Source organism: Ursus arctos, unplaced genomic scaffold (genome assembly GCF_023065955.2).
Source record: "Ursus arctos isolate Adak ecotype North America unplaced genomic scaffold, UrsArc2.0 scaffold_32, whole genome shotgun sequence".
In the NCBI taxonomy this organism is placed as follows: Eukaryota; Metazoa; Chordata; class Mammalia; order Carnivora; family Ursidae; genus Ursus; species Ursus arctos.
The window spans coordinates 6,312,952-6,338,980 of record NW_026623008.1 but is presented as its reverse complement, the minus strand read 5'-3'; the positions used below and the strand labels follow the sequence as shown (position 1 = coordinate 6,338,980).

General features: G+C 53.4%; 1 protein-coding gene across 1 annotated transcript; it reads left to right on the top strand.

Annotated features, from left to right (window-relative positions):
* Nucleotides 1-2,536: 2,536 nt before the first annotated feature.
* Nucleotides 2,537-21,456, top strand: GPR157 (G protein-coupled receptor 157). Its single transcript, XM_026520156.4, has 4 exons — nt 2,537-3,030; nt 14,727-14,940; nt 17,969-18,163; nt 18,628-21,456. The coding sequence occupies exons 1-4, from the start codon at nt 2,648-2,650 to the stop codon at nt 18,838-18,840; spliced, it is 1,005 nt and encodes a 334-aa protein (XP_026375941.2). The 5' UTR covers nt 2,537-2,647; the 3' UTR covers nt 18,841-21,456.
* Nucleotides 21,457-26,029: the final 4,573 nt, after the last annotated feature.

Below are 26,029 nucleotides of genomic sequence, written 5' to 3'. Positions count from 1 at the left end.
GTGGTTTCGTAAAAAGCAAGGAAGTGACTGAAGAGGTAGAAAGGTTTGGGGGAGGTTTCCGGTTGCTGGAAATGTTATATTTCTTGCTCTGGGCGGGTTTTTGTTGTATAATATCAGATTGTACTTTGTATTTTAGATAATTTTCAGTATGCATATCTCAGAATACAGTGTTTTTAAAAGTTAGATCCAAAAAGGCCTATGTCTAGGATAATCTTTGCCTTTTATGAATCAAATGTAAAAGCAAATCTAATGTACACTGAAAACTACAAAACATCACTGAAGGAAATTAAGGACAACCTAGATAAATGGAAAGACATCCCATGTACATGGATAAGAGGATTTAGTATTATTACAATAGCATTATCCCCCCCAATTTATATACAGAGTCAAAGAAATCCCTATCAAAATCCCAGCTGGCTTTTTATTTTTTTCTTTTTAAAGAAATGGAAACACTGACCCTCAAATTGATACAACATTGCAAGGGACCCCAAACAGCCAGAATAATATTGAAAAAGAAAACCAACATTGGAGGACTCACACTTCCCCATTTGGAAACTTACTGCAAAGCTACAGTAACCAAACACTGTTGTACTGGGAAGGAAGGAAATACAGGTGTCAATCTCCATGAGCTGGGACAGGCAGTGGGTACTTGGATAGGACACCAAAAGCACAGCAACCAAAGGGGAAAAAATAGGTCCATTGGACACTGTCAAAAAAAAAACTTTTGTACTTCAAAGGAAATCATCAAGAAAGTGAAAAGACAACACAGAGAAGGGGAGAACATTTTTGTAAGTCATTTCTGATGAGAGTCGGGTATCCAGAAATACAAAGAACTCCTACCCCTCCATACAAAAAGCAAGCAAACAAACAAACAAACAAAAGAAGAGGCAGGGGAACGGAATAGACCAGCACTTCTCCAGCAAGGATGTTCGAAAGATCGACCAACACATGGAAAGATGTGGAACCACATCATGACTAACTAGAGAAATGCAAATCAAAGCCGCAATGAGAGACCACTTCACACCCTAGGATGGCTAGAATCAAAAAGACAGATGAGAAAAAGCGTTAGGAAAATGGAGAGAAATCGGCACCCTGCATTGCTGTAGGAATATAGAAAGTTGCAGCCAGTTTGAAAAACAGTCTGGCAGTTCCTCAAAAAGTTAAACACAGAGTTACCATATGACCAGCAATTCTATTCCTAGGTACATACCCAAAGAATTGAAAACATGTGTCCACACAAAAACTTGTACACAGAGGTTTATAACAGCATTATTCATAATAGCCAAAAAGTGGGCTATCAACATATAAAAATAACAAATGTGGTGTATCCAATGGAATATTGCCTGGCCATAAAAATAAATGAAGTATTGATACAAGCCGCAATGTGGATGAACCTTGAAACCATGGCAAGTGAAAGAAATCAGTCAAATGAGGACTTACTATCTGATTCCACTACTGCGAACGCTCGGAATAGGCAAACCCACAGGCACGGAAGAGGGCTAGGGACCGCCTGGGGCTGAGGGGAGGAAGTAAACGGAAGGTGACTACGAACAGTTCCTTTTCCAGGTGATGAAACCCTTGGGGAATTAGATAATGACGGTTGCACAGACTTGTAACAGTTGCACAGACTTGTGAATATTCTATAAACTATGGAATTGTACATTGAAAAGGTCCAATTTTATGGTATATGAATGATATCTCAATAAAAAAGATACAAAATTTTCAAAAAAGTAAAAACCAACAAATCGGGAATTAGTATTTCATTACAAAATAAAACCTAATAAGCTTGACTTTACCGAATCGCGCGCTCATTGTAAGGAAAAAAGAAAACACTCCCTTCCCAAAGCAGCCATCACGACCCTGTGAACAGTGCGGGTACCGCTGGATAAGGAAGGACGATCGCACTCCAAGGTTGTTTTGTTACTAGTGTAAAGAATGCCTCCGTCTCCGTCCCTCACCCAACACACACACCGCACACCAGCTGGCTGAACGGAAGGTAACACTAGCCCTAAAAATGACAGTCCTTCCCTCTCCAGAACGGGACGTCCTAGCCGTTTGGCTAGAGCAGGGGTGGCCCTGGCGCGGCAGGCTGGGAGCAAGATGCCCGGGCGGCGCGCGGGGCCGCGGGTGGGGACTTGGGAGCCACAGGGTGGAGCCTAGAGGGCGCGGGGGCGTGGCTCAGGGTGGGGAGGCTCGGGGTCCAGAAGTCCCGTCACGGACCGCGCGCTAGGGCCACGGGGTGGGCAGTGGGGGGCGCGCGGGCCGGCCCGGGACCCGGGGCGGTGGAGGGCGCGGGGCGGAGGGGGGCGGGGGCGGGGCACAGGGGGCAGGGGCCGAGGCGAAGGGTGCCGGGGTCAGGGGCGGAGCGCGGGGGGCGGGACGCGGAGGGCGCAGGGGCCGGGGGCGGTGGCCGAGGGCGGGGCGCGGAGCGTGCGGGGGTGGAGCGCGGAGGCTGGGGCGGGGCGCGGGGCGGGGCGTGGAAGCGGCGGGCCGCGAGGCCGCGGACCGGAGGGACCGGGAGGGGCCGGGACGCTAGCGGTGGGCGCGTCTGTGCCCAGACGGCGGCGGCGGCGGCTGCCGCACGCGCGTCCCGGCCTCTGTCCCCGCGGCGCCGCGGCCCCGGCGCCTGCCCCCTGCCCGGCCAGCCATGTGGTTGCCCGCGCCGCCCACCGAGCTGGTGCCGTCGGAGCGCGCCGTGGTGCTGCTGTCGTGCGCGCTCTCCGCGCTAGGCTCCGGCCTGCTGGTGGCCACGCACGCCCTGTGGCCCGACCTGCGCAGCCGAGCACGGCGCCTGCTGCTCTTCCTGTCGCTGGCGGACCTGCTCTCGGCTGCCTCCTACTTCTACGGGGTGCTGCAGGACTTCGCGGGCACCTCGTGGGACTGCGTGCTGCAAGGCGCGCTCTCCACCTTTGCCAACACCAGCTCCTTCTTCTGGACCGTGGCCATCGCCCTCTACCTGTACCTCAGCATCGTCCGCGCGGCGCGCGAGCCTCAGACCGGCCGCCTGCTCTGGGCCTTCCACGTCGTCAGGTGCGTGGCAGCCGCGCCGCTTTCCCTCGAGTCCCTGACCCCCACCTGGGCCCTGCCTGCTACCCCGGTGGCCCTCGCGCCCTTCTGGTGCCCGCGTCTTGGTCGGACCCCTGGCCGGGGGCCCGGAGAGTCATCTCTGCTCATGTTCCGAGGCCGTCAGGGGCCAGCGGGAAGATGCGGGCGGAGGGGTGGACCTGCCCCCAGCATCAGTGCGGAGGGCATCCCTTTGTGCCTGCCCCAGCCCGAACCTCCCAGAAAGGGGGCCAGAGCTCGGCCCTCATAACTTGGAAGCATCTGGAGAGATGGCGAGGACACTTCATGCTTTTTGCCTCCTGTTTCCCTGTGTTATGGCCATCTCTGCTGCCCATGGGGAGAAGCTCCTCGTTCCCAGGCTGAGATGAGTTAGCTGCTGTGCCGGCTGGAGAGGGCAGCTGTTCCCAGTCCCACCCTGTGCCACAGTAGGTGTGACGCATTCAGCCCCTCCCAGGCTAGCTGCCCAAGGCCAAATGTGGTGTTTCAGCTGTGAAATTTACAGAGTACACAGTCTTCATAATTTTGTCTTTGCTCATCTCTAGACTCAGAAGATCTTGACTTTCTAGGGTTCGGCATCTCCGAGAATGAGGTCAGTGGCAGGGGCTGGTCTGGAAGAGGGCCCCCAGCTGCTTGGCGTCTATGACAGTAGAGTCAGCCGAGGACTTTGCCCGGCACTAGCATTAAAGAACCTCATTAGGTAACCTCACCTGTGGAAGGTTGACCCCTTCCTGGTGTAATTTCAAGATTCGAACGTCTGATGGTGTCCTGCATTTCACTCGAGGCAGGAATCTTATAGGGCTTGTTTCTCCTTGTCCCTCTCCCAGATAAGAGCACCAAATACTGCCCTAATTATAGGACCTCTCTGTTAAATGCTTGAGTGCTTTCCATGGGACTGAGGACAGTCAGCACTTTGGGAGAGACAGACAGGTCACCTGGGTGTCACAACAGTGAGATCACAAGCCTGCAAGAGTCACTTGATCTCTGGGTCTCAGAACTGCTGGATGAAGGCCAGCTGGTCCCTGGGAAACTAAGTGGCCCGCTTCTCAGCTGTTCATGTCAAAAGTTTTGTAAGGAGCCAGAACATACCTCAGATGCTGCAGAGACCCACAGGGACTGCCTTTCCTCTCCTTGCAGCATTCCCCTCCCCCCCACCTCTGCCTATTTCAGAGACCCAGTCCTTGGCAGTCTGATTGGGCGTGGGCAGCGTGTACACCAGAGTTCACATGTACTTGGAAGGAGCCTAAGACTGGACCTTTCTCTGCCGAGAATCTCTCCTCTTTTTTTCCCCTCTTAAAAGAAGAATATTGAAAACAATATATTTTTTTAGGTGATGGTACAGCTCGTATAGAAAAGATGCATTTCCTAATGAACCCGAGTTGGGAGTTTCTTCCATTCACTCCTAGGGGTGTTTTCTGTGATGCTGAGGAGAGGCCTCCTAAGAGAGCCCGTGGGTCCTCTGTGCTGGCCACGAAAAAGAAGGGAGTTGTTCATCTTGTCCGTTGAATGTGATCCATCAGCTTCTCAAAAGAAAATCACCAGGGCGCCTGGGTGGCTCAGTTGGTTAAGCCTTGGACTCTGATCTCAGCTCAGGTCTTGATCTCAGGGTTGTGAGTTTGAGCCCCGCATTGGGATCCACACTTGACATGGAGCCTGCTTTAATAAAACAAACAAACCAACCTGTATCCAAGCTACAAAGGGAGTCCGACAATTTGTTCTCTGGAGTTCCCTTTCAGAAGTTAGCTCTCAGCACCTTGCTGGTCTAAGAGAATTGGTAGAAAACCTGTCTGACAGGTTCATTTATTGACCTAGATCCTCCCAGGCTAATGACCTTGCTAAGGGCTCTCCCGAGGCTTGCTTTGGAGTATGAGTTTATAATTGTTAAAGGCCTGTTGGCATGAGAAATCTCGTCTTCAGACAGAGGCTAACACAGTCATCCACTTTTTAACCATTTCAGACTACTAAAGATCAGTCCTCATCCAACCTTCAGTTTGGAAGAGTATTTTAAAATGTGACAACGCAGAGGTTGAGAATGTCTATTTGAGTTTTTATGAAATGATTTTTTTAAAAGATTTTACTTTTAAATAATCTCTACACCCAACGTGGGGCTCAAACCCACAACTCTGAGATCAAGAGTCACATGCTGTCCCGACTGAGCCAGCCAGGTGCCCCTGAAATGATTTAAAAATATATATATATATATCCTGATAAATGGCCAAGGGAGACATTGAGACAAAAGAGTCAAAATGGTTCATAAATGTATGTGGGGAAAAGTTTCTCCCATTAATAGTCAAAACAATACAAATTATAACAGTGAGGCACCATTTTCTCATTAAATTAGAAAAAAATTGTAAACCAGAATACCAATGTGGTAAATGCTGGTAAAACTGGTATTTTATTTTCCTGCATTATTATTGGCAATGGAAAACTGGAATAATCTGCATAGAAAGTATTTGGTTCATACCCCTTGATCCACTAATCCTGTTTATTAGGGACCTAGTCTAAGGAGAGAATCCAAAATACATTCAAAGCTGTAGGTACAAAGGAGTTTATGCAGGAATTTGGAAGCAACCGAACGTCCAAAATATAGGGGAACAGAAGATTACGAACTACAGCCAACCGGAAACATTAAATAGCCATCAAATAGTGGCTGTGAACTCTATAAAGCCGTGTTTTTAAAATAGTATGATACAACGTTAAATGAAAAAAAACCAGTCATCTCTAAAACTGAACCACGTAAAGCAGAACACCAGATAAAATCCTGCACCCACAGCACTTCCCAGAAAGCGCCTGCAGGACCCCCCAAGGCCCCCTTGTAATACCGGAGCAGATTCCCTTTACAGAAGGACTTTTTTCTTTGCCCAGTGGGGAAGGAGGGCAGCTTAGACTTTATCCTCAAGCAAACGGTATTTTATCACAAGTTGCGTCTGGCTCCTGAGGTCTTGCAAAGTGCTGGTCTGTTCCTTAGCTCGTTGGCCACCGGTAGCCCTGGGGCTGGACGGGATGGTCACCCTCCAGTCTCAGCTCACGAGACTTGCCCGAGCTCACGTAGCCATAATTGGGAGGCTCGGAGTTAGACCTCCAAGGGTTGGTCCTCCATTTACGATCCCATCTTGTCTCTTGGCCTGACGATAATTCTTAAGGGTGAGATATCATTACACAATTTATTTTTAACTTTCCAGATTTCCGCCGTTACAAACATGGTATCATGTTGGCTTTTGTCTTCTGCATTTATTTTTCTGGACCCATTGAAGAGTCTAGACTGATGGCCCCAGAACCCCCAAATCCTTTAGTGTGTATTTCCAAAAGAAAGGGACCGTCTCTTAGGTAACCACGTACACCTTCCAGAAGCAGGGCAAGGGTATCGCCCAGAACTCTGCTGTTATCTGAGGGCGGACTTTACAGGGATGTTGTCGGTCTCCTGTCAGTGTCCCCCATAGCAAAGGGATACCCTCAGCTTGTGTTTGGCTTAGTTGTCCGGTCTTTCTGTTGTCCTGTGATCCGTAACGGTTCTTCTTTCTCGGTGTTTCAGGGCACTGGCTTTTTTGAAAGGCAGAGGTCTGTGGTTTTGCCAAAGGTCCCTCTGCTGGGCTCTCCGGTGCTTCCCCGTGAGTGGTTTCAGGTTCTGTCCTGGGGGTGGAATCCCGCAGAAGAATCTTCCCCTTGCTCCCTCCCCGGGGACTTGGACTCCTCCCGCCTCTGGTGATAGGAATTCTGATCGCCTGGTGAAGGTGTTGCCTGCCAGTTTTGCAGGGCGGTTACTGTCCTCCCCTTGGGTAACTAATAAATACCTCGTGGGGATAAAGATCGACTCCTTAGACTTTACCCGCAAGTTTAGCACACATCGAATCTGACGGTATTCTGAGAGTGACTTTCCTGGTTTTTTCGTTGCCTTTGTAAGGTCGTGTGAGAATACTCAGCCCTGGGCTGAGGGAAAGCCCTGGCTTGAGAAGTCCCTCCCGCTCCACTGTCCGTGAGACGTGGAGGCAGCCTGATACAGACACCCCCTGTTTCACATCACGTGCATGTGCGTCTGGGAACATTGACAATGTTCACTGGAGAAGGTGCCCAGGGGCTCAGGCCCAGAGCTGCTGTGGGTGCCGTCCGTTTTTCTCTGGTCGCATAAACCAGGTTGGTCAGAAACCATCCCCGTCCCCCTGCTGAAGGTGAGCTGTCAGCTCCTGTCCCCCCGCAGGGCGCTGGGCTCCTTCCAGCAGGGTCCGTGAGCCGTCTCTGCGCCTGTATGCTCAGGCGTCCCCGCGCCGGGTGTCATGGGGTGTCCTGTGAGCAGGGGAGGAAGGCTGGGCTGGGGCGAACCTCATTGCCCCAAGTCAGAAAGAAGGGTCCTGGCCAAGCTAGACATGTGAGGCAGTCGTAGGGTTTCTCGGGGCACAAGGTGGGAGCGGGTGTGGGCATGACAGCGGGCCCGTGGGCCCACCCATGCTCTGGAGGTTGCTTGGGGCTCTGGAGGAAGAGTCTGTGGTTCCCAAGTTCGCCATCAAGACCCCTGCTGTGGGGAGTGGGAAGTTCTAACGTAGACAAAAGGGGAAACGGGGCCAGGAAGGGGAAGGTGCTCTAAGCTCTTTGATGGGAAACTACCTCACTGTGGGGCCCGGTGACAAGGCCCCAAGCAGGTGTGTCCGAAGGAAGGAGGCACGTAGCAGCTGCAGGAACAGCACCCCATGTGGTCAGTGCTCCCCAAAATAACAAGGGTTGAACTGGCTTTGCTTTTTCTCCCTGAGAAGTTTTCAGAGGGCACTGCCGTCTTGTGAGGCCTGCACAGTGTTTTGTGTTCACGGGAAGCTGGCTGCAGCCCCAGAGGCTGTGAGAGAGCAGAGGCTGCCCTTGACCTTCCGACCAGGGCAAAGTCAGCCTCTGCCCATCCTTGCCCGGCGTCCTGTCAGCGGGGACCTGAGCCGTGTCTCTGAGCGGGGCAGGTGGCTTCACGATGCCCACCAGCACCAGGCTGCTGGGATGGTGTGCTTAACAGATCCTTTGCACACCCCACTTCCTTCTGCGGCCAGTGCCACGGAGTGACCTCGTGGTGGCCTGGTCAGTGGCTGGCCGGCTCCCTGAACTTCTCCCACGACCCACCCCTCCGCCTCACACTGAACAATAGGTGCCCTTTGTTCCGGGGAGAAACCTCCAGGCAGCCACGGGCCTTGTGATTCCGTGCACCAGGCCTGGCTCACTGCAGCCGCGCTTCCCTCTGGGCCCAGCTCTGTCTTGCTCCCAAGAACTCTCTAAATTGGTGCATTGTTGCCCGATAGTTTTGTTATCAAAGCAATTTTTTTTTTTTTGAGTCGACATTCAAGGCTTTCTGTAGGCCACACAGCACAGAGACCAGGCCATGCTATTTGGGGGAGAAGACTCTTTGTGTTTCTTTCCGAGCAGGTGCCCACCCCCTTGTGGAAAGATCTGTAGGAAGAGTGAGATTTGGGGTGAGGGGAAAGTGCGAGAATCTAACGGTGGGGGCAAGTGGGTGAGCAGACCTTGCAGGCCAACCCCCTTGTGCAGCGGGAGGAAGGGTATTCCCATCTGTGTGTGAAGTGGAACTGTCTCTGTCATCGCAGGTGTCCCCCACCGTGACTCTGGGGGGAGATGTTCCAGAGTCCGTGTAACAGAACATCCCCATTTGGGCAGAGCTGGGAACTCCAAGGGAGACCCTGAGCATCACCGTCCAGAGAATTCAGGGATCGGGGCTGGCTTCCTCACCGCCTGGCTCATCCTGCGGTACTTCCGGGTCTGCGCCTCTGGGGGATTCAAAAACAGAAGGGTGCTGGGGCGCCTGGCCGGTTCAGTCAGTAGAGCGTGCGACCCTCAATCTCGGGGTCATGAGTTCAAGCCCCATGTTGGGCATGGAGCCTCCTTTAAAAAAAATAAGTAACTAAAAATAAAAGCAAAAGGATGACAAGTTCCAGAGAAGAGCTCAGCTCATAAGAGATCTGAGTGCCTTTTTGTCAGTTTACCCCTCCCTTAAGCTTCCTGAGGGACCCCACCAGCTCTGTCAGCCCAGCTGTGGTGGGATCCCCGGGAACCAGGCACATGTGTCTCTCCCGTAGTTCGTAGAAGCCTCTCTCTTCGTCTGCTGGGGCTGTCCTAACAATGTACCACAACCGAATGGCTTAAACAAGAGAAATCCATTTTCTCACAGTCCCGGAGGCTGAAGTCGGAGATCAAGGTTGGCAGGGCTGGTTTCCTCTGAGGCCTGGCTCCTTGGCTTGTAGGTGGCCGTCCACACCCTGTGTCTTCACTCGGTCTTCCCTCTGTGTGCGTCTGTGTCCTCGTCTCTTCATACAAGAAGGGAAGTCATGCTGGATTAGTGCCCACCTTCCAGACCATTCTAACAGAATCATCTCCTTAAAGACCCGCATCTCCACCTACAGTCAGATCCTGAGGTGCTAGGGGTTAGGGTTTAACATATGGATTTGTGGGGGGGTGGGCGGTACACCACTCAGCTCTTAACAGCCGCCGCGGGAGGACGAAGCCAGCTTGGAGTTTGGCCTCGGTTTCCGGGTGAACCCAAGGGAGGGGGCGTGGGCACCTCTCAGAGAAGCTCTTGGTGCCCCTCCAAGTGGGGGATTGTGCTGAGTGTGGCCTTCAGTCTCTGTCCATCCAGGTGACCCCACCCTGCTTCTGCTCAGCCTGAGTCGCAGGGTTGGAGAGAAGGGGACCAAACACCTTTCATAGCATGCCCTGCATGTGGTCCCGTGGCTTCCCTCAGGGAAGCTGCCAGTGCAGCCCTCGGTTTGGTATTACGTAGGACACCCTTTCCCCCAGCCGTCTAACCCCATCTCCCCTAGCCCGACCTCATCAAGAGTCTCCAAACATTTGAGGATAGCTCAAGGCCCAGCATCTCCTAACGCGCCTGGCTCTGATGACAGCTTAACAATCTTATTAGAATATGGGTCACAAGTGTCCACACGGAGGCAGGACAGCTCCCTGGCAGGTCTGATCTGCCCACATCCAGGCATCAGGGCGATCCTTCCAACCACATGAGTGTCTAGGTCGTAATCAACTGAAGTCCTTGGTCTTTTTCATATGCTGTTATTCAGTGATATTTTCCTGGTTCAGATTTTGTTAATTTTTTGGTTGCTGGCTTCTGTTTGGGGAGGGGGGAAAACTATTACATGGTACGTGATGAATTGGAAGTATATGTTTCTGGAAAGCAGGGATCATGCCACGCATGTCTTTGTGGAGTGCCTTCTAGATTCACGACGCCTGCAGCTCAGGCTGGCCACCTGGCCTGAGAATGGCTTGGCTTATCTGAGGTTATCAAAAACACTGACTTTCTCCTCATTCTGCAGGTCGAGAACCTGGGGCATCTTCAGCAAATTACTTTTTTTTTATCCTCTGTCCAGTGGCGTCCTGGAGCCAGCTGGGGAGACCCAATTATTAAATTTGAGGGCATTTTGTGAGCTGATTATTAAATAGAATCATTAATAAAAACTAAATTATATAAACTTACAATAAATTGTATTAAAAAGAGTAACAAAGGGGCGCCTGGCTGGCTCAGTCGTTAAGCGCCTGCCTTCAGCTCAGGTCATGATCTCAGGGTCCTGGGATCGAGCCCCACATGGGGCTCCCTGCTCAGCGGGAAGCCTGCTTCTCCCTCTCCCACTCCCCCTGCTTGTATTCTCTTACTGGCTCTGTCTCTGTCAAATAAATAAAAATCTTAAAAAATATATAATAAAAATACTAAAAACTACATCTTTTTTTAAAAGATTTTATTTATTTGAGAGAGAGAGAGCACGAGAGCACAAGCAGGGGGGAAGGGCAGAGGGAGAGGAACAAGCAGACTTTCCGCTGAGCGTGGAACGGGATGCAGGGCTTGATCCCAGGACCCCGAGATCATGACCTGAGCTGAAGTCAGATGCTGAAGAGACTGAGCCACCCAGGTGCCCCCCTAAAAACTACATCTGAATTATTTTACTATTGTCTGTGCACTTGGGGTTATTTACAACTATTGTACCTGCGGGATGGAAATACTGTCAGAAATACTGCACGTCAGTCCCCAGCCACATGTGTTGATGGCTTGAAATGACTGATAGTGGGAATATTTGCCCCGTGGAAAATGGCTGACACTACAGATCAGGGCTAGCTCTGTTGTTTTGTTGATTGTGTAGACCTGAGGTCAGCAAACTTTCCCTGTAAAGGACCAGATTGTAGGGTTTTTTTAGCTTTACAGGCCATCTGATCTCAATCGCAACTGTTCGACTTTTGGCCTTGTAGCCGAAAGCAGCTCAACAATATGTAAAGGAGTGAGTGTCAACAAGGCCGTGTTGCAATAAAACTTTATTTAAAAAAGCAGACCTCCAGCCAGATTTGACCTGAGAGAGGGCCATAGTTTGCGGGACCCTTTATCTAGGCTTAAGGTGATGGAGGAAATGTCAATAGGAAAGATTATGTTTAAAAGTGGTCCACGTGTGAACTTCTACCCACATTGGGGCAGATGGGAAGCCGGGAACTTAAGGGGGTGAGAAGAAGCAGTATCATGGAGCAGGAAAAAAAAAAAGAAAGAAAGACTCTTCCAAGGTTAGGAAATAAATATTTGCTCCCACAAGGAAGTCGCTTCCTGGTCACCATTTATTTGTCTTGTCCCTAGGTCTTGCTTTTTTCACGTTCTTACGTGTGAAGGGAAATGAACACACAACCAACGTCACGTCCCGAAACTACTTTCATTTGCCCCCTGCAGGCATAGCGTGTTCCGGCACATTCTGTGAGGCTCAGTGGGCTATATGGAATTCGCCACAAGGATCGTAGTGTGTTGTGTTATTACTTGCAGATTGGCTGCCTCGCGTCTTTCCCATCAGTTAAATTAACAATAAATGTATGTGTGCAAGCATACCCACGTACACACGCGCACGCATACAAGTACTTTTGTGTGCAGAGCCAGCTGTTAGACGTTACCGACAGAGCGCGGCCGTACCCATAAATCACCAGTCTGGTGGAGCCTGCTTTGCTGGGTCGTTAGACCCTCCCTCCCTCCCACTCCATTCCCACCCCTCCCCGATACTACTTCTTCTTACGACCTCCCATTTAAATACCTCCCGGAGCAGTTTCTGGCCATCTGGGCTTAGATTCAGTGACTCTGATTGATCAGCCCACATTCTTAACCCTTGAAAGCCCTCTGCCGGGTGGGTCTCCTCTCTGGCTATTTCCCAACACAGACTTAGCTCCAGGCGCACCCCAGTCAGGCGGAGGAAATACATCACTTTATAGCTTTCTGACAAGGAGCCTAAAGTCACCGGATGGGGTCTGTCTCCGTGGGGGTGGCAGGTCTCCTGCGAGGGCCATCAGGATGCTCAGGAAGGAGTCACCTGCCTGTGCGTGGGCTCCTTCCTCCCGCACGCCTGCCCTGTGCGCCCCCTTCCGGCCCCGAGGGCACCCTGCGCTCCTGCCCAGCCTCCTGCAGGGTGATGCACCCTACACACCAGGCGTTTTCCGGTCACAGGGTTCCCCGGAGGAGCCCTGTAGACCATGAAGTGGTGAGCAACAGCACAGCTAACTTCAGGATTGCCGTTCTAGTGCTCGGGAAGCCTTTTACTTCCTTTTCAATGACAATGATGTCGTTGCAGTGAACAGTTAAGAAGTAAATTGGGGAAGGCTGTCTCCCTCACTTGCCTCAAACTTCATTCACTCATTCATTCATCCAGCAGGTTCTTGTTTTGCCCCTACCAGGCTTCAGGCGCTGTTCTAGACGCTGGAAAGCCCAAGGCACCTGCCCGCCCAGAGCTCATAGCTGTGACATGTTGTCTCCAGATGCCAGGACGGCATGAGTTTGTAAAAGATAGCCCTATATTATGACAAAACAGATTGACCCTGGTCTGTATCAGTTTCACAAATAAGTAATAGATAGAACAAGCATGTAAAATGGACAGACTCCTGGGGGTAATTTGGTCCCTTTCTCGTAACCCCCTAACTTCTGTGGGGTTTTTGTCCCTTCTGTGCCTTTGTGACCTCAGGGAGGACGTGCTGCTTCCCCCCTTCCCTCCCCTCCCCTCCCCTGCCCTCCCCTCCCCGCTGTGGGGAGAGCAGATGCTGAGGGTGCAGGTGGCTCTGCCCTCATGCTTCTGTCTGGGCCCCCAGAGGCCAGTGTGGGAAGAGGGGGTGGGTCGAACAGGCACCTCTGTTCTGAAAGTGCCCAACGCAGAGTCCTTCCCAGGCCCGGGGTGTTGGCTTTCTTCGTCCCTCACAGCCCCGAAGCATTTGGAGAACCTAACAGAACACAGCACTCCTCATTTTGGCAAGACTAACATGCAGCTGTGGTCTCATCATTGTTCTGGAACTTTCTTTCAAAAAGCCGCTCCTGGCTGGCTCAGTCGGAAGGGCGTGCAACTCTTGATCTTGGGGTTGTGAGTTTGAGCCCCGTGTTCGGTGTAGAGATTCCTTAAGTAAAGAAATAAAAATAAACTGAAAAAAAAAGGAGCCACTGTTGCTTACACAGAGCTCTCAACATGTAACTGATTTCTGAGCTGAGTGTTTTACTGATGACAGGGTCCCGTTTACACACTGCTCGTCCTCCAGCAACCGACCTGGGCCACAGGCCCGTACGCGCTCTCCCAGGGGCAGAGACTGCATGGGCCTCACTCTTTCCTGGCACCTGCCCTACAGGCCGGAATCCTGGGGCATCAGACACGACTTATGACACGACTTACTTATAAGTAAGCTGACACGCTTACCCAGTCCTGTGCGCCAGACATAACGCCACTTGGTTTATTCCCATGATGACCTACTCTGTTCTAGGCACCGTTCCCGTCCCCACTTTGTGGGGAAAAACACTGGCGTGTTGAGGCCGAGTGGGGGCAGGGCCAACTTGGACCCTCTGCTTGCCTGGAAGCCCAAGCTCCGAACCCCCCACGGTGCCACCACAAAGCCTCCACGTGTCCCCCTGGCCTGTGTAAAATGCTTTGCACGCAGACTGGTGCGGGGACACTGGGAAGCACCTTGGGGCTGTGTTGCCATCAGGGGGAGCTCTCAAAAAGTCAGCTTGGCACTGCCCTAAGAGGGGACCCCCACCCCAGGCTTGATGCTTTAGGGGCCCCCCTTTGTCCTTTGCTGGGAATACCCCCTTCCCATAGAGCAAGGAGGCCTCAGGAAGGCGGAGATGTGTCTACCCAAGCCCTTCATCCCCCTTCTAGGTCCTGCCGCAGGTGCACAAGACCCCAGAATTCCCTGCTCCAGCAACCCCAAGCTGCCAGTGTGTGCACCCCTAGACCCAGGCGGCCAAGGGCACTGTGTGGGCAAGGCATGGGCACGTGAGCTGGTGTCTGCGTGCTGGCGTGCAGGCCGCTCTGGGGGCAGGAAGGAGCTGCCGCCCCCCCATGCTGCAGCGTTCTCGCGCCCATCTCCAAGGAGCCCAGCAATTCTGAATTAGAACCTGGCCTCTGAGGGGCTGGGGGTGCGTCGGACCAGGCAGGAGGCCAGGACATCCCTGTGTCCTCTTCCCCAGGCTCTGCAACAGTAGGGTCAGCCTGGCAGGGCTGGGGCAGAGCGGGGCTGGGTTGGGGTGTTAAGGACTCCTGCCCCATTTCTCCAGGGATACTCTGTGGTCCAGGGTTTGGGAGCTCCGTTCTGTCCACGGAGCGACCCGTGGCTTTGCCCCTTCTGGCTTTGCTGGGAGCGGGGCCTGACCTTGGCTGTCTCGTCTGCCCGTTGTTCCTCAGCTGGGGGGTGCCGCTGGTCATCACCGTGGCAGCTGTCGCTCTAAAGAAGATCGGCTATGACGCCTCGGACGTGTCAGTCGGCTGGTGCTGGATCGATCTGGAGGCGGAGGACCGCGTCCTGTGGATGCTGCTGACCGGGAAGCTCTGGGAGATGCTGGCCTACGTCTCACTGCCCGTGCTCTACTTCCTCATCCGGAAGCACATAAACAGGGCAGTAGGTACCTGCGCCGCCCCCTCCCCAGACCCCAGACCACAGCTCCGTGTGGCCCCTGTGCCCCTGCAGCCGGGCGCTGGGCTCAGCCACTCAGGGACCACTCACGGACCGTCGGGTTTGCGAATGATGCGGCCCTGGCGGGAGTGGGTCCTGTCACTCCTCCATTGTGGACAAGGAAATAGGGGCTGGCAGAGGCTAAGGGGCTCCCCAGACTCACCCAGCCCCTGAGGCCCAGCCACTGTGTGTGGAGTGTGGGAGTGGAGTGCCCAGCCTGTGTTCTGGGCATAGACCTCTACTGCCCCCTCCTGGCAGGCCTCCGGGGTTGCTCCTCCTCGAGGGGAGTGCAGCATCCCGGAAGCAGCGTCCAAGTAATGGAACTGCGATGCCCCTGGGAGACAGGGCGTGGGATTTTGTAGTCGGCGACACGGATGTGTCACTGCGTTACCTGTGGTCATCGAATGTGTGTCATACATGTAGACTCTTCAGGGTCTCGGGAGCTCAGAGAGCAAGAGCTGGGCTGGCTGGAAATTCAGGCAAGAAAGGTTTTCCTCTGATGATGGGGCCAAATCGTTCCCTTGTCCTTAACAGCTGGCTCTGCAGGCCAAGGCTCCGCACAGGCTCTGCGTGGCTGGCCAGTCGTGGTGGGGGGGTGCTGCCCGGGGACGGGGCGGGAGCACCGAGGGGGGTGTCCGTCGGAGCCCAGGCCCAGGGGCGCTGCAGCTGTTCTGTTCAGAGCCTTTCTCTTTGCCCCGTTTCTCAGGGGCTGAAACTACAGGGGCACGTGTCCCCCTCTTTGGTCTTTTGGGGCGTACTGTGACATGGTAGCTGTTTCCGAATTTGTAGGGTCCTCACCACGTGTCTGTGCTCCCGCCTGTGGCTTCTGAATCTAGACTTCGGGTTCTCTTTTCACTCAGAAGTTCCACTGCCTCCCCACCTGCCTGCCACCCTCTTCCGATACCACGGGGCTTACTGATTGGTCTGAAATCCATCTTCTTTCGGGTCTCCTGACTGGGCTGGGGGCACCCTTCTTGACTCCTTTTTTACCCTGGGAAGGTTCTGGACTCCTTGATGAAGCTCCCGGGCTGCCCCTTTGCAGCTGCCCTTCTGTGTGCTTCTCTTCCTCCTTGCCCTCCGTGGGGAACCTGGGGCCTCGCCTGGGAGGCCAACCCAGCGGGTCCTCTCTAACAACTCTGCAGGCGTTTTCCAGAAAACGGGAAGACTAGTGGGGAGGGAGGTGTAGGGGTTGTTCCCCACCTCTAGCTAGGAAGGAGAGCTGTAAATAAGTCAGCCGGGGGCACCTGGGCGGCTCAGTCGGTTAAGTGTTGGACTCTTGTTTTCGGCTCAGGTCATGATCTCAGGGGTGGGGGTGGGGTTATGGGATCGAGCCCCAAGTCAGGCTCAGTGCTGAGCAGAGTCTACTTCAGATTCTCTCCCCCTTCCCCTCTGCTCCTCCCCCTCCTCCCCGCCCCTGCTCATGCACCCTCTCACTCTAAAATAAATAAAAATAAAATCTTAAAGAAAAAATAAGTGAGCTGGAGCGAACTTTGCAAAGAAGAGCAGCTGCCCTGCCTCCCCCACCCCCACCCCATCCCCGCAGGCTGCTCTAGGCCCCAAGGGAGGAAGGGAGGAGCAGGTGCTCTGAGCAGGTGAAGGGCAACGGCCTGGGTGCTCAACCAGGGTGTGTGGCTTCTCCCTTCACTTGGGCTTTCAGTGTCCTGGACACAGGACCGGGCTCAAAGACATCTTTGTTACGAGTAGTTGCATCTGTTTGTTTTTTTTTTTTTTTTTTAAGATTTTATTTATTTTTTTTTGAGAGAGAGACAGAGATAGCAAGAGCAGGGAGGAGAGAGAGAAGCAGGCTCCTGATGCAGGACTCGATCCCGGGACCCCAGGATCATGCCCTGAACCAAAGGGCAGATGCTTAATCGGCTGAGCCCCCGAGGCGCCCCTGCATCTATTTTTACAAATTCGGTTGTGATCTGGAAATGGAGTTTCCCCCTTCCTCTCACTGAAGGGTGTTCCCAGGAGCAGGGAAGCCCAAAGCCGGGGCCTGCTCACCTTTTCTTTCTGTCCCAGCTTTGGATGGAGCCCCTCCTTCACAGGTCTTTGCCCTGGGGGAGCTTGCATTCTGGAGAGGGAGGGCAGGACGATAATGAGTAACAGGCCTGATAAGTAAGGATGAATGACATCTAGGAGGGAGGATGGTAAGAGCTACAAAAAAAAAAAAAAAAAAAAAAAAAAAAAACAGGCAAAAGTAGCAAGCTGAATCTGGGAATAGGACTACCTGGGCAATCCTGTGCACTTGTAAAGGGGTTGTCAGGATAGGCCTCCTCCAGGGGGCGACATTGAGCAAAGTCATGAAGAGAGTGAGAGTGAGCCTCCAGGACAGATGGGAAACAACCCTCCAGACGAGGGAACAGCTTGTGCAAAGGCCCTGAGGTAGGGTGTGCCTGGGGGAATATGTTTGGGGAGTTAAGGAGGCCTGTGTGGCTGGAGTAAGTCTGGCGACGGCAGTAAGCATGAGGTCAGAGCTACGCTGGAGTCCGACACCCGTGAGTGGAACCCATGCTGAACCTGACAGGTTTTCAAGGAACCGCGCTGCTTGCCGGCCAAGAATAAGTCTGCAGCGGGGAGGAGTTTGGGTGGTGAGGGCGAGGGAGGGAGACAGGTAAGACAGAGTTGCAGCTGCCCAGAGGAGCGGTGACGGCGCTTGGACCAGGCTGGTGGCAGTGGCAGTGGGCGGAGCATCCGGCTTCTGGATCTCCTTTGGAGGTGGAGCCCGCAGGACTTGCCCATGGAGGGGACATGGGAGGGTTTCTGGCCCGGGCCCCTGGAAGGATGCCGGTTCCTTAGCCGAGGTGGGGAAGTGCGTGCCAGGCGTGGGGGTCGGGATCCGGCGTGACCTTCCTGACACGAGAGATGTCAGCCGTGTGGTGGACACCCGCGTGGAGAGGCGCGGCTCGCAACGGGCTGAGGGTGGCAGGGCAGCCCGCCTTGCTCACACCTGGTCTCCGTGCCCCCTGCACAGCACGAGGCGCTCTTGGAGTACCGGCCCATCCTCTCCGAGGCGCACCGGCTTCAGCGCCACGCCTCCGTGGCCGACAAGAAGCTTATCCTCATCCCGCTCATCTTCATCTGCCTCCGGGTCTGGAGCACCGTGCGATTCGTCCTGACCCTCTGTGGCTCCCCGGCCGTGCGGTCGCCAGTGCTGGTCGTTCTGCACGTAAGTAGGCCTGCCCTCCCTGCCCTCCTGGTCAGATGCCTTCCCCCCCACCCCCCGGAAGAGTGGGTGCATCCCAGCGCCCCCGCCACCCCGGGGCTGGCAGGGAACGCAGGGATCCCAGTTCCCTGCCTGAGCCGGGGAGCCTTGGTGACAGAAGGGGGAAGGGCAGCGAGGCTGTAGAGCAGCCCAGGGACATTAAGGGGCTCTCCGGTGGCCTGGGAGTGGCCCCAGGAGAGCTGACTGAGCCTGTCCTTCCCAGCCCAGAAGGCCTGCAGACAGGGGGTTGCAGACCAGCCTCAGTGGGGGAGGACAGGGTTCTGCAGTCCACAGCACTTCCCAGTCTTCCTGTGTGTGTGTGTGTGTGTGTGTGTGTGTGTGTGGTGTGTGTGTGTGTGTGCGCGCACGCGTGCATGAAAGACCCCCTCCGGCCCTGGCACTCACGCCTCTCCTTTTCTCCCTAACAGGGTATTGGGAACACATTTCAGGGCGGTGCTAATTGCATCATGTTCGTCCTCTGCACCCAGGCCGTCCGAACTCGGCTCTTCTCCGTCTGCTGCTGCTGCTGCTCCCAGCCCTCTGCTGAGAGCCCGGCTGGCCCTCCCAGGCCTCCTGCACCCTCCAAGACAGGAGAATCTCAGGGATCCAGATGCGCCCCAGTTGAACGTCCAAGCACCTGAGCTTTCCCTTCCTAGTTCTGTGCACAGGTGCTGCCTACCTGGGGACAGTGAGTTTCTGCTGCAGGGAGTGGGGGTGGGCGTCGCTGGCACTTTAAGCCTTCCGCTTTTGAAGCTCTTGACCCCCGGGGGGGCGGGGGAGCAGCCACAAACTCAGCTTCTTCTACCTCTAGACCCTCAGGTGGCACACCCCCACTCACACCTGTGCCCTGCTGCCCTCGGGGGCACTTGGCTGCGTGAGGGTCAGCAGTGAGATCGGTACGTGATCACTGTCAGGTTGCCTTCTGGTCCACGGGTCATCGGCCTCGTGACCACACAGCACTGTTTACAATTCGCGGACCCACACCTGTGGGAAAAGCACAAAGAGATATGTATACCATGCACCCGTCCTAAATAAGGTGTCAGGGGTTACCAGAGATGCGTCCCCCACTTAGATGTCATGAAGCTGATTTTTTGGTTTGTCAGGGCATTGAGATTTCCTGGAGAGCCCAGCTTTTCTTGGATAGCTTTGCTGGTCAGCAAAAGAGCCGACTCCCTTTAACCAGGTTGAAGGTTCCCGTGAGGTTTCCGGGCAGCTGGTCTCCTCGGGACCTCCCAGATTCTCTCTACGGGTTGCCGACCCTCAATGCAGACTGTGCTTGAATTGCAAGCCCAGCCAGAAGCCAGACTCCTTCCTGCCTCCGCCCGCGCAAAAGCCGGAGCGGGGACGAGCAGAGGCGTTGCAGGGAATCCCAGTACATGCCCACGCCGCCTCTCTGATCTGTTCTCCTGAAGACTGGACCAGGGAGAGCTGGTGGGGGACCCGGCTGCTTCACTTCCCGGCTCAGTGTTTTATAGGAAAGGTGACCAGAGAGTTGGTAAATGATCCAAATACAGATTCCTCCCTGAAGGTGAGGCTCTAGGGAGTTGGTTGGGGAAGTGACACATGCATCATGGGGTGATTATTTACATGGAAAGGAACAGGATTGAAAATAAGCATCTGTATCTCTATGGTCCTGGCTCTTCCACCAACATTTTCCTGTTGGTTCAGAAAACAGTTTCTCTGTTCGGTCGCAGAAGCCGCAGGCTAAGGTGGCAGGTGGCTTGGGGAGGAAGAGTACAACTTAGCCCATCGGCGTCCCTCCCTCGGGTTCGGGCAGAACTCTGCAAAACTGAAATGATCTTCTGAACCTGTAAGACGGTTCTGGATGAAAACCAAAGCTGTTGATTCCCGTTTTATTCTCAAAAGCAAAATCTGTCACAGGAAGAGAATCTGAAAGAGAGAGCCATCGATAGAACCAGATCTAAAATGCTCGTTTTCGGTTTCTTTTTTCTTTTTTTAAGTTTTCTTTATGAAAATCAGCAAGTGGTGATCGTCCCCTTAGGACTCGCCGTAAGCTCTGGGCTGCCCTACGAAAGCTACTTGTCCATAGGGCGATCTCCTTACAGAAATGGCCAATATAAGGGGAATCCAGGGATCCCCTAGAGACAGTACAGCAGATCATGGGCACATAGTTGGTAAAGACCTTCACATTAGCTTCTAGAAGGGAGCAGACTTTCAGGAAGTTGCTTGCTGCAAGAAAGACAATGGTTCAGAGCTGAGTTAGCCCGTGGGCCACAGAGGACTGAGGTGAGGCTGAAGCCTGCTCGGAAGGGGGCCCCAGAGTCCTGGGCTCAGACTGCAGTGCTGGCTGCCTGCCCGTCAGTGTGGCTTCCACAGGACTGGCGAGCCCCGGGCGTCCCCAGCAGGCCGCGGTCAGGAAGGGCCGGCAGAGGGAGTAGGGGCTCAGGAGACTCTCTGGGCGCCTGGGGCTCCCCTCAAGTTCTCATTCCACTGGTTTGATGCCTCTGCTATGCCGTCTGCTTTGATGAAAGCCACCCAAAAGTTTCCTGTGGGTATTTCTGTTTCTGCTTCCTCTGCTCCCCGCCCCCGCTCTGCAGAGGGCAGACATGTTACTGTGATTGGCCGAGACCGTGTGGGCAGGGGAGGGGTGTGTCCCAGGGTCTAGGCCTGAGGCCGGTGTGGCAGCGGCTGAATCTCTGTGGGGGTCAGACCTGGAAGGTGGTGGGGACGAAGTCGCATCTTAGAATGGTGGGGACGAAGTCGCATCTTAGGAGCCCAGGAGGGGCTCCTGCTTCTGATCAGAGCCAGAGAAGCTGCTCTCTCTTGCACTTGGCTTGGGCCCCCAGCGGATTTCTTTCTCTTCCATCAGCCTTTCTCGTGTTCCTCCAGCTGCGTCCTCTGTAACAGACAGGTGTGACTCAGCCAGGACAGGTGCTAAGCCTCATCCCAGTGTCCTCAGCCCAGAGCCCTCTCCTCTCAGGCACTTTCTGAACCTTGGTCTTGGAGTCAGGCTTACCAGGCACTTCTGCCTCTCTGTGCTTCTGAGTTCTTTATGTTTGTTTGTTTTGTCTTTTAATAAAGAGTATTATTTGGCCTGGGGTTAAGGGTGCACACAGAGTTCTTATATACACGACAAGAAGAAACATTGTACAAGAAACGTTTTTACAAACTTCCTGCTGTGGGATAGCCACAGTCTGAAGTCTTCTGGGCACGTGCAAAACTGTATCGAAACCCTGACCATCTTGGGTCGAAGCCAAAGTCTTGCTATTTTAAATTAAATAAAATAATTATTTTTCTTTTGCGTGTTTGGTAAACTGATCGCCCGTGATGGGGTTGGGGGGGTGGGCACAGACTGGCCTGTGCTGTGGGATGGCTCCAGAGCCTTCTATATGGTTGGGACCTGGAAACATCTGGGCCCTTCTCTGTAGGCAAATATCAGGGAGGGGGCACCCCACTGGCACGGCCAGCTTCTCCTGAGTTTACCTGATAGGGTCTCAAGGATATGAGGGGCAGTGGAATGGGGACTTGAGAATGCAGATTCCTGGGCCTTGTCCCATATGAGGATCAGCAGGTCCAGGTTCCAAGGACCCACGGCTTGAAGCCGAGCTGCCATTAACCAGACACTCCAGCACCAAGCCCCTGACCCTGTCACCTTTCCTGTATTCTGTCACCCCACACCATGACCCACAGCAATGGCAGCTACAGGCTGCCCCGTGGCTGGGACTGCTGGGACACTAGGGCTCTTCTCTGAAGGGAACAGCCATCCAAAAATGGCCACTGGAGCTGGCTGCCTCGTACAGCCCAGGCAGCCCTGCCTTCAGGGAATGGGCTTTCTTTAACTGCTGCATCTTCTGGAACTTTCTTCCCCAAAGTGCTGCTTGTTTCTTTGTTCTCCTTTCTGGGTTGTGTGAAGTTAAAGATACATTAACTGTGAAGAGAATGAGAAGATAAGCCACAGACCGACCAAATATTTTCAGAAGACACAGCAGTGTATCTCCATGAGATGACAGGTGTTCCCCAAACCTCTTGTGATCGTTTCACAGCACCGTAAACCAAACCACCATGCTGTGTGCCTTCAGCATATTGGGATGTATTTATTTCTCAACACTGGAAAAAAGAAGATACATCTGATAAGGAACCGTTATCCAAAATATGCAAGGAACTCTTCACACTCAACAATAAGAAAACAAGTAAGAAACGGGCCAAAGACTTGGACAGACACCTCGCCAAAGGAGATGGACCTGTGGCAGAGGAGCAGGTGAAAAGACGCTTGGCGCCACGTGTCATCAGGGTGATGCAAAGTGCAACAGCGAGATCCCGCCGCACACCTACCCAAGTCGTGACACCTGCAGATGTCGGGAGGGTGTGCAGCCCCAGGAACTCTCACTCGTCGCTGGTGGACTGCATCGTGGTAATGCCGGTGTGGAAGGCACTTATAAAACGGAACATACTCCTGCCATACGGTCCAACAACGACACTCGACATTTACCTTAAGTTGAACACTTACATCTCCACAAAGACCTTCCCACGGATGTTGATAGTGGCTGTATTCGTAATGGCCACTACTTGGAAGCACCCAAGATATCCTTCCGTAGGTGAGCTGATAAAGTGTGGTCCCTCCAGACAGTGGATTATTCAGAACTAAAAAGCCATGAAAAGACATGGATGATGTGCATTTCTGTGAAAAGCCAATCTGAAAAGGCTCTGTATACTGTATGATCCAACTATCGGACATTCTGGAAAAGGCAAAACCGTGGAGACGGTGAAAAGATCAGGGGCTGGGGGAGAGGGAGGGATGAATAGGCAGAACACAGGGGAATTTTAGGGCACTGAAACCACTCCGTATGACACTGCCATGATGGCTACTTGCTAATACACCTTTGTCCAGGGGCGCCTGGGTGGCTCAGTCAGTGAAGTGTCTGCCTTCGGCTCAGGTCATGATCCCAGGGTCCTGTGATCAAGCCTTGCGTCGGGCTCCCTGCTCGGTGGGGAGTCTGCTTCTCTCTCTGCCCCTACACCCCCACCCCCCGGTTGTGCTCTCCCTCTCTCTCTCTCAAACAAATAAAAATCTTTATTTAAAAAATATACATCTATCCAAACTCACACAATGTCCAACACCAAGAGGGGACCCTAATGTGCTCCTACAGACTCTGGGTGATGGTGTACCAAAGCAGGTTCACCCAAGGTCGCAGTCAGCACTCGGTGGAGAGTGTTGGTAATGAAGGCCATGTGTGCGTGGAGGGCGGGGTAGACGGGAAACCTCGGTACTTTCCCCTCACTTGCGCTGTGAACAAATCATTCTAAAAACCAGTCCTAATAAGATTAACTAATTGGAAATACATTGACTAGCCCCTAGAAATGGCTTGTATCCTTTTTATATTAATCTTACTATTAAGACGCAACAAGCCTGAAAGAGCAGTGCCTTGCCCTGCCTCTTCGAGGAGACCACTGTGATGGGGTGTTTTGTGGGTTTTGGGTTTTTTAGCTACTCTCTCCTTTGCATTTTCCTCCAAGTCTCTGAACCAAATGTGCCATGCTTACTTGTGAGAGAATGGAAGACGCCTGTCTCCCGCCCACACTGAGGAAACTTCCCGGGACCCTGCACTCCCCAGGAGGTGCCATGTACCTCTCCCTGTCTGTCCTGTCTCCCCTCTGTCATCCTTTGTCACCTCTTCCCTGACGTTCCCGCCCAACCCCTCGTCCTGCTCAGGGAGGTCCTGCATACCCCGCAAAGCACAGTCCGGCCGGACAATTCCAGACTGAACCGCAGCGTGCTCTGGGACCTGTCCCTGTCTCCCGCCCCCCTCCTCACCCTGCAAACAGCAGGCTGGTCCCTGCTTGCGATGTGCGGGTTTCTTCTCAAGGCCAACAAGCAAGTCCCTGACACCAGCGGGGAGTCTGACAATTCAATTCAATTCTGACACCATCTCCCCGGAGACAGCATCAGCTCCTGCCGGTGAAGGGCTCCATCCCTCAGGACTGCCCCCCGCCATCCCCCTCAGATGCCAATCTCAAGTCACCTGTGCTTCTGACCAACCGGCCATGATGAGAGGTTCCAACGACCCCATCCCTGGGTTTGATGAATTTGCTAGAGCGGTTCACAGAACTCAGAGAAACATTTTACTTACTTGATTACTGGTGGATTATAAAATCCACCAGGCTGCAACTCAGGAACAGCCAGACGGAGGAGGTGCATGGGGCAAGGCGTGGGGGAAGGGTACCGCTCTCCCCGAACCTCTGCGTGTTCACCGGCTCGGAAGCCCTTCAGACCCTGTCCTCTGCGTTTTTGCGGAGGCTTCATTACAGGCACATGATTGCCCATGTCTCGGTTACCTAGGGGCTTTTCCAAAAGTCACCACGTGGACGTAAAGGTGCCTTTACCACTCTCAACACTTAGGAAATTCCAAGGACTTCAGGATCTATATGCCAGGACTTGAACTAAGACCAGATATCTATTCCTTATTAAATTACGATTATCACAGAGCTGTCCCATGCTGTTGGCTCTCCCTGGAAAGCCCTTTTTTCCCCGTTCTTGCCTGGCCTTTCACTTCTGCCGGTAACCAGCTGACACCCTGAAGGGCACCTCCCTCTGGTCCACGGCCTTCTAAGTAGGCCTCTGGGATGCCACAGTGTCTGCAGAGACAACTCTTCCAGCCTGTTCCCCCAGAGCCTGCCCGGTTCCTGGCACACAGCAAGCCTCTATCTGGGCCAGCCCAGCATGCACCCGGCAGGTGAGGAAATTGGGGGAAGAGGTGAACTGCTTTCTGAATGAAGCACGTGGGTCCAAACAAACCAACAAACAAAAAACCTCCGAATCGCTTATTGAAGCAGACTCCAGAATCCAGGCTCCAGGAAGCAAGGGTGCCTACTGTTAGGAGGTCAGGACATTCTTACCAGCTATAGCTAGAGTTTCCTGAGTTCTTACTGATGTGGTTTCAAATGGGATCTCTGAGGCAATGGCCAAGAATGAATTCTTGAGATGTTTTTGGGGCAGAAAGGGTGGTTTTATTAAGGCACTGAAACAGAACCCCGGGGGGCAGAAAGAGCTGCCCCAGAGTTGTGAGGCAAGGCTAATTATAGACTTTGGCATGGAGGGAGAAGTAAAGACAAAGGAAGTTTCCAGAAAGATTTTCATATGTTAAAGGAGACTTGTAGGATCCTGGAGGTCGGGTTAATGTTAAGATAAAGTTGCCTTTTGTCTCTACTGAAGTATTACCGTGGACTTGGCTGAGCTCCTTGAGGAAGGTCACTGCCTGTCCCAAGTGCTTGTCAATGGGCTGTGAGTCTAAGTCTTAAGAAGATTGAATTTGATATACATTTCTTTTGCCTCTGTTCGCCACATCTTTCCCCTAATTTTTTTTTTAAAAGATTTTATTTATTTGACAGGGAGAGAGAGACAGCGAGAGAGGAAACACAGGCAGGGGGAGTGGGAGAGGAGGAAGCAGGCTCCCAGCGGAGGAGCCTGATGCGGGGCTCGATCCCAGAACTCCGGGATCACACCCTGAGCCGAAGGCAGATGCTTAACGACTGAGCCACCCAGGCGCCCCTACCCCCTGAGTAATTTTGACCCTTAAGTCTTTAAGGTTGCTGAGAGAGGAAGGTCTTCTCTTCTGTAACTTCTTCCTACTGAAGAGGGCATAGAGACGCCCCTCCCTATGGGTCTACGTTGGTCAGTTGGGGCTGGTACACAGAGGAGTTAAGAAAGGCAGAGGCGGGTGAATCCAAGGGACACCACAGGTATGGATTTCCCCAATAGAAAGGATCATCTGTCAGCTCGAAGTTCTGGCAGTGAAGGAGTCTGGGCACCGGCTGGAGAGACAGGGGAGAACACAGCAAAACCTGATCAGAATAACAGAAAGCAAAAGGAGC

Coding starts and splice junctions, on each gene's coding strand:
- GPR157 (XM_026520156.4), top strand. CDS start 2,648: ATGTGGTTGCCCGCGCCGCCCACCGAGCTGGTGCCGTCGGAGCGCGCC. Junction 14,941..17,968: donor GGAAGCACATAAACAGGGCA/GTAGGTACCTGC, acceptor CCCCCTGCACAG/CACGAGGCGCTCTTGGAGTA. Junction 18,164..18,627: donor CAGTGCTGGTCGTTCTGCAC/GTAAGTAGGCCT, acceptor TCTCCCTAACAG/GGTATTGGGAACACATTTCA.